The sequence below is a fragment of the Ptychodera flava genome, chromosome 1 (assembly GCF_041260155.1).
Source record: "Ptychodera flava strain L36383 chromosome 1, AS_Pfla_20210202, whole genome shotgun sequence".
NCBI lineage: Eukaryota > Metazoa > Hemichordata > Enteropneusta > Ptychoderidae > Ptychodera > Ptychodera flava.
The window spans coordinates 33,452,783-33,470,815 of record NC_091928.1 but is presented as its reverse complement, the minus strand read 5'-3'; the positions used below and the strand labels follow the sequence as shown (position 1 = coordinate 33,470,815).

At 34.9% G+C, this 18,033-nt stretch overlaps 1 protein-coding gene across 2 annotated transcripts in view; it reads right to left on the bottom strand.

Annotated features, from left to right (window-relative positions):
• Positions 1–137: 137 nt before the first annotated feature.
• LOC139135633 (CD151 antigen-like) overlaps positions 138–18,033 on the bottom strand; it is a 78,818-nt gene continuing 60,922 nt past the window's right edge. For both annotated transcript variants that reach the window (XM_070703130.1, XM_070703139.1), the window contains 6 exons: positions 11,100–11,291; positions 9,748–9,822; positions 8,838–8,942; positions 7,432–7,632; positions 6,135–6,218; positions 138–4,928 (listed from right to left, as the gene is read on the bottom strand). In XM_070703130.1, the coding sequence (XP_070559231.1) occupies positions 4,884–4,928; positions 6,135–6,218; positions 7,432–7,632; positions 8,838–8,942; positions 9,748–9,822; positions 11,100–11,291 (702 nt within the window). In that variant the 3' untranslated portion in view covers positions 138–4,883. The remainder of the gene's footprint in view (positions 4,929–6,134; positions 6,219–7,431; positions 7,633–8,837; positions 8,943–9,747; positions 9,823–11,099; positions 11,292–18,033) is intronic.

The following is an 18,033-nucleotide window of genomic DNA, read 5'->3' as shown; positions in this document are numbered from 1 at the left end:
AAATTTCAAGGGGTAGATGATTACTATGAATTTCTAGGCAGGTTATGGCAGTCACTTTACCATAAAAATTATCATGGGAAGCTGCAAAAAAAGAAACTACAGTCAAAACTATTTATCATAAACATAATGTCACACAATTTTGTGAGATAAAAGGCAAATTTTATTGAAACCCAATATGAAAGATATTTTAACAAGACATGAAAGCAGACAGAGACCAAATCATTTGAATTCTAACCCTGAATAATAACCAACACCAAATTTACTGAAATATCATAATTTGCAATTCTACATCAAAGTTAATTTGTCAACTCAGAGATCTGCAGACTAAGCGAATCAGTGAATTTTTATTACCTATTTCATAATGGTAGAATTCCGCACAGTAATGCATCATGATAAATGTAACTAGTATATTGTTCATACCTAAACGTACAGCAGTGTTGCCCAAATCACTTGTATAAAAAAACACAGGACTATTGTATAGTCTACACAATTCTTACATCACAAACTGGTAACAATGTGTACTTACAGCATTGTGGCACACATGAAGCATTAAAGAAATGGCAAGAAAAATGAACTTAAACCCTTCAGCCCTCTTATTGTAGTTTAATCCTACTGTTTTCTATAATACAGTGTGACTTACACACTGGAAAACAGGGAGAGTGCATGTTCAATTGTGAAATATAAAGCCATGTGTAGACGTAATATCATCAAAAAAAAACTTCTCAAACATAGAACAGCCACAAAGAAACCTTCAACATTATTTGATATTACATGTAGTTGAGTATCACTAGCTCTTTCAAAACCAAGTTTAGCTTCAATCTTGACCACTTCCTGTGACAAATTTGATGTAGAGAAATAGTGTGTGGATGCAAACATTGTATTACAAGTGTGGCTGTTACATAGGTTATCTCCGAAATCGGTTCACAATAAGTGGGGAAAAAGTCAGATAATTCAGCATCTAAATTCTGCTTGGTGTAAATTTTCCACTTTCTCATGAGAAGTCAGCATGTCTGAACTTTCTTTTTGCTATGATGCCTTGCACCCTATTAGCACAATGGATTGATCCATAAAGATGATAATTAGCAGCATTTTCGATGATGTGGACAATTGGTCAATTTTTCAGCGGACAGAAAAAAGAAATTTGTCCATTACAATGGCAAATGACACGTTTATGTTATTGTACAAAACTGGAACTCCAGATGAATGTGGCGGATGTAATCGGAATACCATAGTTGCCACAGCAACTGACTTGCCAGTTGTCAGGCAGCCATGTCTGTTGCCATGCCAACAACCTTACACAATTTAAGTAGACCACTGAGAGTGAAAGTTTATTGTCGGGTTCTTGTGAATGTGCACACAGTGTGCAAATAGTTCGAACCTTCCACCAGAAATTAAAAGGGAAATACAAACAGAAAATTATAGAATTCGTGGAAGTCTCTTTACCATGCACTGACCATGTCTGATGATATGTCAACACAGAATGGCAATCAATAATGAAACCTGTTTGCAGAGCAAACATAAAACCAAGAGAAAGATAATATATATCCAATGACATTTTCATAATTCTATAAAGTGAGAAGCCACTTTTGTCTCTTATCCTAACATATTGGTTTTACTCAATCTAATATCTCATACCACCTGAACAGTTCCGAGATACATAATTAAAACTCGTGTTGAATTCTCGAGTAGAGTTACAAGTTCATTTTGACTTTTGATGTAAGTGAATGGCACTGTGTCTTTGATGCAACGATTTTGACATGGATTACAGTTCCCTGTAAACACATCCACCATCACCTTTGATAACGACTGATGGGTTAGGGCAAAACCACCGTGTGAAAGGTTTCAAAACACCAACTGGTTCAGTCCCTTGAGAAGCTAAATAAATTGGATGTTTGCACATTTTTTGAGGTGTAGTGCAACAGTTGTCTTTCACTGTTCCTTGGAATTCCAGTAGGCCAACTTTAACAGTTAAGGAAATTAAAGCCAAATTTTTTCCTAAGGTTCTGTGATCATTATCACTTGTGCTAGTTTTTTTGAACACCAAATATAAAATAATAAAAATGTGCCTGAAAATAAAAGTATATTACATGCCTCAAAATAAAAGTGTATCTACATCTTATAAAGTAAATATAGAGAGATAATACATTATAGGTAAATATAGCAAGATAATATGGCTGCTTTTAAAATAACTTTAACAGTTACAGTTGTTTTAATAATTTTACCCACTGAATTAAACAGTTTTGTTGTCATCTTGATCCATCAAATTTCATAATCATTTCACATTTTTTCCACATCACAAATGAAGACCTTTTTTGCATGAGGTCAAAAGAGTTCATGTGTATATTTGCATGCATAATAAATAATATAATTTCAGAAAAAAAGTAAGAGTTTAATGAAAAAAGAAAGGGTTACTTTTGCAATATTAACTTTTTCTAACTTGTGTCTTGTAAATATTTGCAGAAAATGTGTTCAGAAGCAATATTTCTGTTTTCTTCAGCCTCAATTTTTTCTGTATACAGTACATTGTGATAAATATGTATCCTGCAAAGTGTGTAAATTCCTCATGCAAATTTGAATATGGTTGTCATGGCCTTTTGTTTATTTGTTTGGAATATGTTTTCTCCAAAATGGCAAGCAGCAGCTGTGATGTAGCTTTTGCGATCACTTTAATTTGTGAACAAGATACTGGAGACTAGAAATGGCACTTTCCAGTAGCTCAGAGTTATGGCAAGGCAAATTGGCAATCAGTAATGGAATGAGTTGTCAGGAATGAGTTCGGAAAAATAACTTCAAGTTGTCGATTAAGCATGGAAATAAATGCTGCCACCGTGTGACGAAATGAGGAAGAACATGACAACGGGCTCACGAGTGATTTCTGCAACTTTTCACATAATCTATGGTTCTAAGAGGATATATTCATACTGCGCACATCAAAACTACAAATATAGTGCAACAGCTTTTAAGTGCCACAAATATTGGAACATTCAGGCTGTGACGAAAAGATAGCATTTGGTGGGCATATCTGATAACTATACTGGTAGGTTTTTAAATTGTGGATGACTAATATAAATGAACAAAAAATACAATTTGATACAGCGACATAAATTATGATGCAAAAAATATAAATAAGGAGTTGTGAATTTCTATCGCGGCAACTTTCTAGAGATAATTTTTACATAACCATCGATCACTATTGCATATTGCTCTACATTTAATCACGTATGGCTGGGATTGTCAACTGAAAGGCTATAGGATTGCACGTCTTCCATTTGTCTGTATCCCAAATCATTTCGACCAGTTGCAATACCGCCCTCAAGTTGTCAATCTCTAAAGCAGACATTGAAGACAGCGCGCATGACAAATTTATATCTTAATTGAAAAAACCTCACTGCTTTTAAACAAATTATCATATCTAAAAGTACTTTCCGGAGAAAAAAGTGACTAAAGCATCGACTGATTAATCTACAGAAATAAATTGTAACACCAATTCCATGAAAAGTTGGTCGAGATTTTGTACATCTACAAAAATGTATTATTTCAAAACATACAGGGACTAAAAATGATATATTCTTTGAAATCTTGTACAGCAGAACTCCTTCGAGTGTGAATCAAATTGGAATAAAGTGCACAAACCTTTCAAGCTGGACTCTCTAGTGCTTAGCCAGAATTTGGGTACAGCCTAAAAAGTTAAAGCTATAATGCCTCCATGTGTTTGAATGGCAGGTTTGAGTGTATAGGGCTTACACTTTCATTTCTAATCCCTGGGAACATAGGCATGTACACTTGTACAGTCCACCAACAAGTTACTTCATTCATAGTGGTATTTGCAGAAACTCTTAATTCTATTAAAGGGTCAGTAATGCTAACTTTTGATGATTTTTTTCACCATTTTTGTTTTTAATGTCGACCATAATTTTTTGTTCTACTCCCTAAAGCATGTTGATACAAATCAGTATTCAGCTTGTCAACTCAGCCTGTACATGTGTAGAATGCGTTCTTGTTATTGTTGGCAAGAGAATTCTGGTTTGGACTAGTATTCAAATGTAAACAATAACAATGCATTTCACACATATAGACGCTATGTTGATAAGCTAAATTATTGGGTGTTTTAACATTCTTTTGGGAATAGAATGAGAATTTTCACCTGATATACAAAATATAAATGATGAAAAAATCATCAAAGGTTAAGCATTACTTGCCCTTTAATAACACTGAACCGATAAATTCCCAGTTGACTGCACAGCTATGAATATATTGATTAATTCATGGGGTTTACAAATGAACTTGTTTGTCTTCTTACAACTTGGTCTTATCACAAATCATTCTGAACAACTGGAGACACTGTAGCTTTAATTAATGAATTTGAAAAGTATTACTGCTGTAGACTGCTGCTCTTATACCGTACACTTACTAAGAATTACGTTGTGTATATCATGCCACTGCAAATTAAAAATGATACTTCTTTGTTTGAAATCTCATCCCAATAGCATATGCCCCCTCCCATTTGAAAGAATCCAACATTGGATGAGCCTCACACCAACCTTGGATCATTCCATTAAACAGGAAAGGGGGTATTGGCTAGAATTAACATCTCAATTTAACTTCTGGATATAAATTTTATTTAAAAAGAAAATCTAAAGCTGGTCTTATTTGTATCTTGTTTTGATTTCACAATAATAGCAAACCAACAAAAAATGACTTATTGTTGTAATTATAAGAGGAAATAAAGAACTTTGAAAACTGCTGTTTGTTGAATTGTGACTATAATATTAAACTATTGAAATTTAGCACTTCTGTTACTTCTGTTGATTCTTGTAACTTTCTCGCATTTCAAGTGCTCATGTAATATGCCAGATGTTTGCACTCTTTCTGTGTTTTATGTTTTACAACTGCCTGAAGAGACAGATCGCAAACAGCATTCCAAAGATCTGCAAGAAAGAACAGAAACCGAATGTTACAGAGTTGCGTGTACATACCGGTACATGGGGCTGTTGTATGAGACTTTGATTTCATGAAAATGAACCAGAGTTAATGCCAGGAAAGTGCATGGAGACACTTCCACCCCCATTTCCCAGATATGGGATCATCCATCCTAATGTTAACAATAGGGCTGTACCACAGTACAGTAGTGAAAGGGGGTGATCAAGGTGTCAATATCAGTAGAATAGTCAGGTGGGTATTGCTCAAGTAACCACTACTTTCGTACGGCCATGCATGCATACAAATGTCTATGGACATGATTTGTATCAACCCTTTTAACACAAATCATTTGTACGTTCCCATTGTTTAATTGTGACAGGATGAGCAGACCTTTGTAAAGAGAAATGGGGGTAAAAAGTTTAAAACAGTTGGCTTGATATATCATACCGCCCATCTGAATATTTCTGTCACAGCTACCCAGGACTTTCCTTCGTATTCTCACTTTGCGCTGCTCTGGTTCACTTCTGAGACAACCCTCACAAAGGTACATCCCGAAGGGATTATCCTATCAGGCTACCGTGAGTGAGAGTATACCAGTGTTAAACTCAAAACTACCAACTTATCCTGCATTCATCCAAGATAAGCCCAATGGATTTAAAGGATTTTGTTAATTCCCACAGCATTCCAATCAGATCGCATAGATATTTTTGTAAGGGAATATGATTCCGTTTGTCTTTTATGAAAGCCTTTGAACAAAATTGCCTTAATCTATTGTTGAATCAGCTGACTTAATTTGTTACACAACTTGAGCCCCTTTCTCTCTAAAGTTTGTTCTTCTTCTGCTTCTGTTTAATAAAAGACCTTTCCTTAATTTTTGATGTGATTATCCATTATTATTTTATTTTTCTGTTTCTACGAATACAGCATCTCAATATATTCCCAAAATTTCATTTGACAACGTCCACCTTGTCAATGCAGCCTGTATGTATACATTTAGATATGTACCCCAGATGAATGAATTTCAGTCGGGATGAAAATACATATGCCGGTAATGACACTGCGTAAACGGTACAGATTACAGAATTGCTATGGCTGGTACCTTAAGCAGAAAGTAAGAAATTATACTAGTTTTCAGGAACAAAAACTGATGACAAGTTATCCACAGTGACAGATATGTTGTGACTATAATTGACTGCCGATGTTCTGAGTCTTACCTGTACAAACGCAATACCAACTCCAACTCCTCCAATAACCACTGCATTGTCAACCACAGTTTTGTATACCTTGTCAAAGCAACCCTGTATAGGTCAAAAAAAAAGAAAAGATAGATCACCATCTTGTGCTGCCAACAGTTGGTATCTGACTCTGAAATTATGCAACATTTCCATAAAAAATGTTGTTTTCAGGTAGCATCCTTGGAATGTGATGCTTCCTTGAATATCTCTAATTTAGAGGGCATACATATGCGCTGCAGATATTGTACTGTTTTGATTGATGTTGTTCGTAGGGAATCAAAAAGACGCCGAAGCAAAGTGTGCACCTATAGAGCTCTACACTCAGTCAGCCACACAGTGTTGGCTCACATTTGTATAGAAGTGCATCTGTATTCTGTAGACCCTTGCTTAAATCCTAAGAATGCAAGTGAAATATGTTTGATCTTTGAAACTCACAGTGGAAAAGTCAATCAACAAGTAAACTTATCCTGCGGAACCATTAGAGGTTGTAGCAGTTTTGCAGGATCTACAAATATTGACCATTATATCCTTACAAAAAAGACTATAGAATTCTATAGAGTTTGACAGCTATAGATATTCTATAGATATTCCATGGACATCTATAGAAGTTCGTAGAGTTTGGCACCATTTTCTATAGAATCTATAGAACAATCAAGGTTCCATATAATTCTATACAGAAGTCCATAGGATATTTTTCATAAGTGATATTAAGACAAAACATTTAACCTAATTTGCCTGCTGAGTTCATGTGTGACTATCATAAGATCAACCTGGTAAAAACCCTGTCCCATCTATGGAATTGAATTAAAATTGAACTTTTGAATGTCGATGCACATCACAAAGTATGCTGTGAACATGATTTTGACTGATTGAACTTGTTACGACATACATGGCAAGTACGTCAAGGTTAGAGTTGAACAGTGTTTTTGACAGAAAGATATAAGTAACAGACCAGAGAGGAAAAAAGTTAAAAATCAAAAAAATACAATAAAAATTCACTTCAAGTCAAAATTGGAGTGATTGTTCTTTAAGTTTTTTTTTCGTTTTCTGATAATGAAATGTACTGGTAAGGGCTTTAAACATCTGATGTGTGGTTTGTTCAATGGATCATTGATGTAATGTTTTGTGGGGGGCTTGATAGAAATTATCACCTGGTGACAGGGTTATAGTTGATGTTGATTGTTAGCTAGAGATGGTAGAGGTAAGAAATACAGGGCATGGAAAATTTGCAGATAGAGAAAAATGATAAAAAACAAATGAAATAAAATCTTTGTACCTCAGTATTGACGTACGCTGGATTTGTTGGCAATGGCAAAAGACGTTGGCAGGCGTCAAGATTTTGCACTTCTCCATCCACTCTCTTGCAGCATGATGGTGGTACAAGATGTGTTAAGTCAGCCGAATTTTTATGCCATTCACTGAACGCCCACAGGCCATACGCATCGGTAGAGTCGCCCTCTACACCACAACATTCAAACTGTGAAGATTAAAGGTTCGCAGAAATCTAAGTGTTAGTTTTTTGCTTAACCTCAGAGTGTTACCAATGACACTATAAAATTTAAATTGGTGAAATCAAGTTGTCAGATATTGAAAAATATATAGCTCATTACCCAAAACATGCACAACCAACCCAATACACATGCACTGGCTATATGTCTCCCCCCCTTTATATCTGACCTAAAGGTGACCTATGACGTAATGCTTAGATTAACATCTAAGCAGGGGGCCAAACGGCATTCAGTCACCTGATCTATGGTAGCCAATCACGGACTGGATGAAAATGCATAAAAGTGCACCACCAATTTCATAGTGCAAAACTGTAGCCATTCTACGGTATTACTGAGTAAGCACAGCAGACACACCCCTTTAACCCTTTCACCACCATGGTTTGTCCAAATCCATTGTTTTCTATGGTAAAGTTGGACCTGTACACAGGGAACAGGGGGTGAAAGGGTTAAGCTAGGGTTAAGCATGTTAACAAGTAACTTTCATAGCAGGACAGATTTTGCAAGGCAGTGCCAATGACGAATTGCTGGTAGCCAGGGCAAAACTTTAGAATACTGGGCTTGTAATTTACTAATGAGCATGTACTAGGATTGGAGTTACTCCATGCAAGCAGATCAAAAATGTGTCTTATATAAGACTACGTTCTTATTTTCTGTAAAGGAACTGAAATAAAATGCTTGAAATTTGAAGAATACAGAGCCATGACAGAAAATTCCATGACTCTTGTTTATTCTCTATGTATTGTAAACTGGCTTGCAAACTTCAAACAAGAAAAAGTTGAATCTGAATTGATTCTCAGAAGGAACGTTGCACCTAGTTTTTCTCTAGGGTTTGGTAGAAATCACTAATGTCCTAGTGGTAAAGCACAGACAACTGCACAGACAAAGACGGGGACAATTATGAGCTACGTAACCTTTGCCTTTTCAATGTTATACCTTTATGAATATATTAATATCATTATATGAATTGCTAAAAAAGTGAAAAAATATTCATCACTCATGTTGTGAAAAATGAAAATATACTCATCTCCACCCATGCTCATGTTATTTCACAAAAGCATTTTAAAATACAAACTTGGCCTGCCATTTTTTGCAGAGGCCCTCAAGAATAGGTCTCATAACTTGTCCCGTGACTAACATGTGACAATGCAAGATAGCAAATCATGCAGAGACTTACATCTTCTTGAACAGCATCCCACTGTTTGGTGACATCGTCTTCATTTGGCAAGCCGTACTTGTTTTTGCACGTATCTCTCATTGTTTTCTTGGCTGCGTCCTTTCCCTGCACATTGCAACAGATATCGTAATAATGATACTGTCAATTTTTTTGATCAGGAAAAAGTTCCCCCAAGTGCTTTGATTTATAAGACAGTGATAATATTACATACAAAATAAGCGAAAAACTTCCTTTTCGTAGAGAAGGTGATAAAGTATCAAGATTGACTATGATACAGCTTGATAATATTGGAAAATAGTGGCAGACAATTGACCTATAACTAAACATCTGGATGTAGTAAATAATGACAAACAGCAGAAAAAAATGGATTATGTTTTCGGTAGAGGTGTTATATTTTAGTAACATTAAACCAGCGATATTACAGATTCAAAACCACTATGATCCATTAGACTGAGTGTGTCAGGGATAATGCTATCGCTATATTGCCATGTCCTGGATGCAAGCATTTTGGTTAGGACGCAATTTTCTTTTGATGTATGCATCCATGGGACCCCTACCGTGCACAGTGCCTCAGGAGGCAACAGCAAGACGGGCTCTCTTAATTCTCAGCTGCTACAGCTGAGTTTACTAATAAACGTTGCTTCCCTGTCCCTTTTACAAATGTACTTTGACCCATCACTTAATATATGTAAAATTACACTTGCGAACAATAAATTTTAAGTCATTCATAAAACCAAAGATTGTACGATTGCCGAAAAAAGGAAACTGATGAAGTTATAGGAGTGCAGCGGGTAACACTTTCAACCCTTTGGTCAATAAGCCGCTTGTGAGTGATACCCACGTCTGTTTGTCCTTTGAAGTTTTCTCATTTAAGTTGAGGTTTAAAAGAATAATTGCAAAATCTGCTTACTTCATTCCTGTACGCATACGCTAAGATTCCTCCAACAAGTTCAGCAATGAAGATGAGAAGTAAGGCTATGAAATACTGGAAAAAAGAGAAAATTATAGTAATCATCACATTATGTTATGCATTGGCGAGAGGCTAATTGAATTATGGTAGTTCATTAACCCTTTGAGTGCTGTATCTTTTCCCACCAAAATTTCAGTGAAACATTTTACCAATTTTTATGAATTTTTCTGAAATTTTGCTGATAATTTTGGACCAAATGAACACAACATTTCATTGGCCACAGTTTTTTATCAAAATGTTGGCAAAAATCTGACAAAAATTGACTAAGGTATATTTCATAAGGATGACAAAAATTGACTTTGGCGCTCAAAGGTTAAAGCCCCACTAGCTGTAACTTTTGAAATTTGTTGACCTCAAACTATCATGAATTCCTATTCTCTCCTGGTTTTCTCTGAATTCTACCCTCTGAAGGGACATTGGGATTTTACTACATTATGAAACCATTCATTTGTGAAACATTTGACCAGTAAATTCAAATTTTAATGGTCATTTGATTTCCTGCCATTTTCAAAAATTGGTAATATTACAAAGGAAACAGAACATACAATGTAACGGTTGAAAACATTTTGCATTACATTGAACTACTCTGTGCAGTTTATGTCAAAAGTTCAATGCAGATAGCTGTAACTTTTTATGATTTTTTTCCCTTTTTTCATATGTTAATTGCATGTTCTTGTTCTATGGTACTCCAAACAGCTACTATCCTGCTTGTCAAGACAGCATCTAGACGTGTAAACTTTACTGTATTGTTAACAATTCTGTACCAGAATTCACTTGTCAACATTAACAACGCAGTTTACATGTTCACAGGCTGATTTCGATAAGGTGAATACTGTTTATCACAACATGCTTCGGAAACAAGAAAATGTTGTTGACGTTTAAAAAAATAGAAAAATAAATAATTGTAAATTATCAGAGCACAATTCTCGCTTGCCCCTTAAGGTAATATGCGCCTTGAAAGTGAAAGACAAACTTTTGCTCAAACTTTCTTTAAGGAATCTTTCAACCATTCTTTTTCAAAATCAATAAAAAAAATCGGGGGTCACCATGCAAATTTTGTGATCAGAGAAACAAATAACCCAAGATTTACCGATATTTTAAATTCAAAATGGCCGCCATCCCTGGGGAAAAATAAAATTTTTCAAATTTGAAAAACTAAGCCGAAGAAAAGTTATTTTACACCAAGAGCTTTAAAATGAACCCCAACAAGTGATATATCAGAAAATAATTGTGAAAGTTTGAGAATCCGAATAACTCTTCCCGAGGCGCGTTCTACGTTAATTTATACACACCGTCATAAGCAGACATTTGTTTTCTTTCCAAGCACCACAGCAACCAATGAACGCCATGATAATGGCGATGGCTCCAGCCACCATCAGTACATAGGATGACTGCACCAGCAGTTGACTTCCAAATATTGCTGCAACACTGTTAGCGCTGACAAGTATCCACACACCCACGCCAAGAACTGCAGCTCCGGCAAGCTGTAACCATGGAAACAAATTAGATCAATGTTACTGTCATGGCGACTATTATCAAACAAAGCACTTTCTGTCAGTCTGTGTTCCAAGTCAATGGACATTATACAGTTTGACTGTATTTAGTTAACCCTTTGAAAGCTGTAATTTTTCCCTCCAAAATTTTAGTGCAACATTATACCAATTTTTATGACTTTTCCTGTACCTATATTGATAATTTTGGACCAAATGGATGTCACATTTCATTGGATACTGTTTTTTATCAAAATTTTGGCAAGAAGGGGATAAAAATTGACTGGGGTAAATTTTATAAAGGTGACAAAAATTGACTTTAGAGCTTAAAGGATTAAAGAAAGGATTGAGTCACTGATTTACCGGTTGTTCAGAATCATGCCCTTTATTCTAAAGAATTCTGTGCCACATAAAGAATAGATCTAGCAGATAAGACATGACTTAAAATGGCTTTCAGTGTGTTTAATTATATTTCCAAGAATGCTATATCTGTATTCCTGTCTTAAATCAAATCTGAAAGGAAGGACACATTTACAGGACAGTCGACTGCCTAGAATCATGATTGCAAGACACCGTCGTCCGCGGTACATGACAAGTGTAACTACAGTACGTGGTTGCATCGTAATGATAATACAGTTTGCCGAACTGAATTTTTTCACGACTGCTGATTGCAGATTTCACCTACTGGTACATTGAGTAAATTATTCTGTGCATTTTACATATTATGGTAAGTGACATTTAGAATTAGAATATAAGTGAAAAAGAATTAGATGAGAAACAAGAGGCAATGGAATTTTTATTTCATGTATGGGGCAGGTCAATACTTCATATTTCCATTTGACTTGACGTGTGACATCCTGCCAAATGAAGTCAGCATGAGTTCATTCCTGCTTTATGTTTGGTTTATAATGCTTTAACCCTTTCACCACCATGGTTTGGTCCAAACCCATTGTTATCAATGGTTAGTGTGGACCTGTATACAGGGAATCGGGGGTGAAAAGGTTAATTCACAGTAAGCAATTCATGAACTTTTGAAATCTTACATTTACTTGTCACAGAAATGAAACTGTAATTGACACAATAAAATAGTAGGCTGGCTATGTTACATTTTCTGCAGCAAACTTGAAGAAAATTGGACTGTGCGCATCCTCTTCAGTTTTTGTCTTATATACCCCTACAGCTTGAGAACCAAGTATTCCAGAATTTTGCATTCTCTTTAGAGTATCAGTATCACAGTACAATAAATTATCCACAACTCTCTTTGATTTGTATCATTTTGTAGGTTACTTTTCTGATAAGTTTTCCAGTTCTGCAAGCAATAATGTGATGCATCAGAAATTGTTACATAATATCGAGTAAAAGTCCATTTAGATACTGCAGTGAAAGTTTCCAAATAACCATTATAAAAGAACCATAAAAGTCACAATATGTATGTACTACAATTTGCCATACTTTTAGGCAGCAAGTTATGACAAACTTAAGGGTCAATCTCTGAAAAGACTTGGCATGCAAATTTCTTTTTTCATTTTCATTGGAAAAAATCAATATCATTTTATTTCTTTAAACAGGTGCAACTAGTCTCCCTACTTTCCATCACATTATTCTGTATGGATAAAGACACAATCAGTGGAAAATTTTACAAAAATGTTATTTTCTCTGTTAATCATGCATAATTTTCCAAACCTTTTACAATGAAAGTTGAGATTGATATTAAGTTTCCAGAATTTTCACAACTAGTCTATGAATTTGTCTACACATGGACAACATGGTACACTTCACTGAGGAATCTCCGAGGATACAAATCATAATGAATTGTGGGAAATCAACAGTACTGTGGTAGTGGTCAGTTTGCTAATTCTTATACATTTTCCAGTTGGAACTCCCTTTTAATTTTGCTTTGTTGAACTACTATTGCAAAATATGGTTTAGCTGCGAGAAAACAAGTGACGTACGTACGTACCACATGCATGCAGACATACATACACATACATACATGTACATACATACAGATATCCATACACGTAAATTTGTACATATGTCATCATACATACATGCATGTATACGTACGTATGTATACATTTTGCAAATCTTTATTGGACTTTATGATCGAGATCCCAAATGGGATACAATTTCAATAAAGGCTTACTTTATTTTATTTTACCGGTACATATGGCATACATACCAATACATAGATACATACATATCATACATATGCAATACATACACTATGAACGTCCCATATACGGTACATACAGATAGATAGCCAGAGTCTAACACAAATATCTCTACCTGCCAGAATCACAGAATTTCCACATGATAAAAGTAATGCACATTCAGTCAACCAGGCTGACTGAAGGAACAGGCATTTACAGGAAGGCAAAGTAACCACCAGTTACATATATCGAGTTTTATAAGATGATAGGTTGACAACTTTATGTCTTAATTTTGCTTTCTAGCTAAGATGTATCACATGTTCCCATCAAGGTGCATTGTGCATTAATGTTTCCATGGTGATCCGGGGGGGGGGAGGAGCCACTATCAAGAGTCTGTGATTATTCACATGACACTCACAGTGCAAGGTAACTGTCTGTGTTAATTTAGTTTTCAAAGCACTAAAATTGTGAAAAAACAATTCAGACATCTATATGCTTCATGACATATCAACACAAAAACAGTTTTAGAGGCCGATCACTATGCTACCAGCGTGGATGCACGCATACACTGGTATTGATGATACATGAATATTTTATGAATTTACAACGTACAATATAATATATCATGCTATTCTGCATTTTGCACTTTCAGTAATTGACACAATGATAGCACAGCAGACTAAGGAAGAAGGTCACTGAATAGTCATGACACAAGATCAAATGTTGAGCAAAACAGTGACGGTTTGAAAACTGTCAACGGGTCTCCCGGCTACCTAGCCTTGTATTCCAGAAAGTGATACCTGCTGTAAACTTATGACCATAAACATTATACTCCAGAGAGACACCAGATAATGGAATGCACATTTTCCTCAGATTAATCAGTATATATTTCATATACTATTATCATCATGGGCTTTCATTGTGTCATTCAAAACAGGGTAATATAATATATGCTATTGCTGTAGAAATGTTATGCCACTGACAACAATTTATTGGACTGACTAATCAAATACGTTTCTTTCTATGTATCAGAATTTGGATACGATGAAACAGAATTTTGTTAACTAATTTCCCCTATCAGACTCTGACACATTCCCATGCATTTCTTCAGTATGGGTATACTTTAACCTGTTCACCCCCGATTCCCTGTAAACAGGTCCACGCTCACCATTGATAACATTTGGTTTGGGCCAAACCATGGTGGTGAAAGGGTTAAAGTAATAGTTGCAATGTCCTCACCTTAAAAAATGGATCAATAACAGTGGTAGAAACTTACATGCATTTATAGCTTGAAAGCTGGGGCATGTTTATCCGTCAAAAGTGCTTTGGAAAAATTTGATCCAATTGGCATTATTGAAGAATTATCTATAATATTAATGTGCAGAATTATGGCCATTAAAGGAGTGATATATGGCAATATCATACACATCACTTTGAATAAACTTTTATGCAGCTGATCAAACGCTCACTTTACGCAGATCATAGATCTGGATGATACCATACCTGTACTATGGCCCTGATGATATGGTATCATGTGGCAAACATTGTTGACCTCTAAAGCCAATTTGCAGACAAGAGGATAAAAAGCAAGATTATTGAGAAGTCAACTTTTGAGAAGCTTGACCAAATAGTAAAGGCCAATATTATTGACCACTGAAGCAAATTGTCATGATTCGCCAAAGAGTCAGAACTAAACACTTATTAATGAGTGGCCAAGCCCCTGCTATAGCTCCATATACTGATACTTAAGACAATCAAAGTGTGGGCCGCTTTGTCAGATAAGGGAATCCTATAAGCAAAGGAAATATTTGCATATGTAAATATGCTGTAGATAATTTTTTGTGGTAAAGAGTCCAACCGTTGATCATTTCTATACATCGGTGCCGTCTGTGACTGCTGGCAGCGTACATCATTGGTGGCGCACTTTGCCTGAGTACTGACATTCAACCATTAAGCTCAACTGTCCTGACAAAAGTTTATAGTTTCCCTAAAGCTGCAAAAATTGCTTTAAAAATATACATGTAAGGAAATTCTATCATAATTTCAACAAATCTGAATCGGGTCACTCCTAGGAATCTGTATATAAAAGCAAATGGACTAAGGGATACTGAGAAGATTTTTTAAATTTTTTGACCAAAAAAAGAAAAAATATGCCCAAAAATACAATACTGCAGATCACATGACAACAAAAACTGATAAAGTTCATCTCTAGGGGCCATATTATCAAATTTCAAAGCAATAAAACAAGCAGTTTCAGGGAAGAAGATTTTTTGACCAAAAAACAGGAAATATGATCCAAAGTACAAATAACTTAAGCAAATTTACCACAATTTGAATAAACCTAACTTAGCTCATCCTTTGGAACCTGCAAATAAAAGTTCAAAGCATTTGGACGGTATTAGTTTGAGATTTTTTTGACCAAAAATGGAAAAAAAAACTGCCTTAAAAATACAAATAATATATGATGCAAATTTTAACCAAAATTTGAAAAAACACATCTAAGGTTACCCTTAGGAATCTGTAATCTGTACATCCAATTTTATAGGAATTAGGAAAGCAGTTTCCGAGAAGATTAGTTTTGACCAAAAGCGGGTAAAATTTCCTCCAAAGTATAAATATGCAAACATCACCACAATGTGAACAAATCTAACTAAAGTCACTTAAAGAAACCTCCATAACAAATTTCAAAGCAATCAGAAAAGTAGTTTTAGAGAAGTCAATTGTTGACAGATTGACGGACAGATATGCATGACTGCCTATTAGTGTTACTGACAAGCTGCATGTTGCTGACAACAAGTAAAAAGACGATATTATCAACTTCTGAAGCCTTATTATAACTGACCAAAGGATAAAAGGCAGCACTATAGGCCTCAGTTTTGATATTCCGTATTTTGTTGAATAAGAGGTTTGAAAGGGAAATTCTTTTTGAACTCTGAAGATAATAATTGTGATTGGCCCAATAGTATTTAAAGGGCAATATACTGACCTCAATTGACGACACAATATCTTCAAAAGCAATGGACATTATGTAGAACACCACAAATACCATATTTTCAACCAGAAAGGTCAGAGAGAAACAAGGCATCGGTGACAGATTCTAAGAGAATTTGATGTTAAAATTTTCTGACATGTCAACCACTTGTGAAATTCACTTTTCAGTGGCCAACAGCCTCAATTTCCTAGAAGTACAGACATTGCAATTTCCAAATATTTGCTGGGTTTGTCATCTTCATTAAAAAAAAACTTGTATTTGAACAAGTTTTTCTTCCTTTGTTGTGCTGATAAGAGGATATTTAAAATTTCCTCCATGCAAAACGTGAGCAAATATTTAATTTTACCACTGAAGAAGGGAGTTTTTTTCATTCAATGTCAGAAACCATGTTTTCATGTGTACCAGTACAGTATTTCTATACAGGCCAGGCAAATTTAGCCAAATTCATTATGCTTAAAAAAATTTTATTCTGTTGTTCAATTCATTGATAACAACTTTTTTATAAATTTTTCATTTGTTACTCCTGTCAATTATTCCATTAACTGTCCAATACTTGCCATTCAAGGGGCAATTATATCTTTTTTAATGAGAGTGATCAAATTGAATTTTTATAGTGTTTTGACAGTCCACACAGCACAAGATAAATTACAGTCCATATACAGTAACTATACACTGTGGAGAAATTAAATTATTGTGTGAGAAATATTTTCTGGGATCCAAATATTCACAATTTTGTATTTTTCAACTTTTATAAAATACACCAGTTGATTTGGAGTGAGCTAAATTTTATTTCTTGATAATTAAAAATGACTTTGCTTAAAAAGCTATTATATTTGCATTATAAATTCACTCGTTTTAATATGAAATATTCATAATTACGAAGGGCAGCCATGCAAATATACTTTATATGTTAATGAGGTCAAGGGTCACGGACACACTTGTGACTTCCCCCCAGGTTTTCATGTTATATCAATACACTATTCAGATATTTGTGTGTATAGATAAGTTTATCATATATTTGTGCCAGCATTGACGATACTGAAATAACCCTTTTAAGTTTCAGCTCTCTCTGCTACTGCTAGTATTATGCTGCCTTAGATGAAATTTTCATGAACTATAAATAAAAGTGCTGGTATACCTTGTGATCAAATTGATTAAAAATAATTTGGTACACTTTCTATCAAAAATGATTACATACAGAATATTATCATATCAATTTTTTTGTCTAGCCAGTATTTCTCTTTAATTTTTCATAAATATGTGGTTACATACTTACATGTAAAATACACCAAAGTGCACAATTTGTTTTGCTCTCAATATACATCTTAGCGTACCTGTATTCATTGGCAGCTAAACACACAAACAGTCATTCAGCAAATTTTGTATGAAAACGTGTGTAATAAAAACCAATACACATTGTCACAAACAAATACATGCCGTATATACGGTATATTCACACACACTCTCCCAATGTATGTAATATATACACACTAATAATTGCTTTAGCAGAATCAATAATTAAATGAATAGAATGTACGAATATAAATAAAACAGACTCGAATGCCAGGTAATTCCTTAGTTCACCAGACAA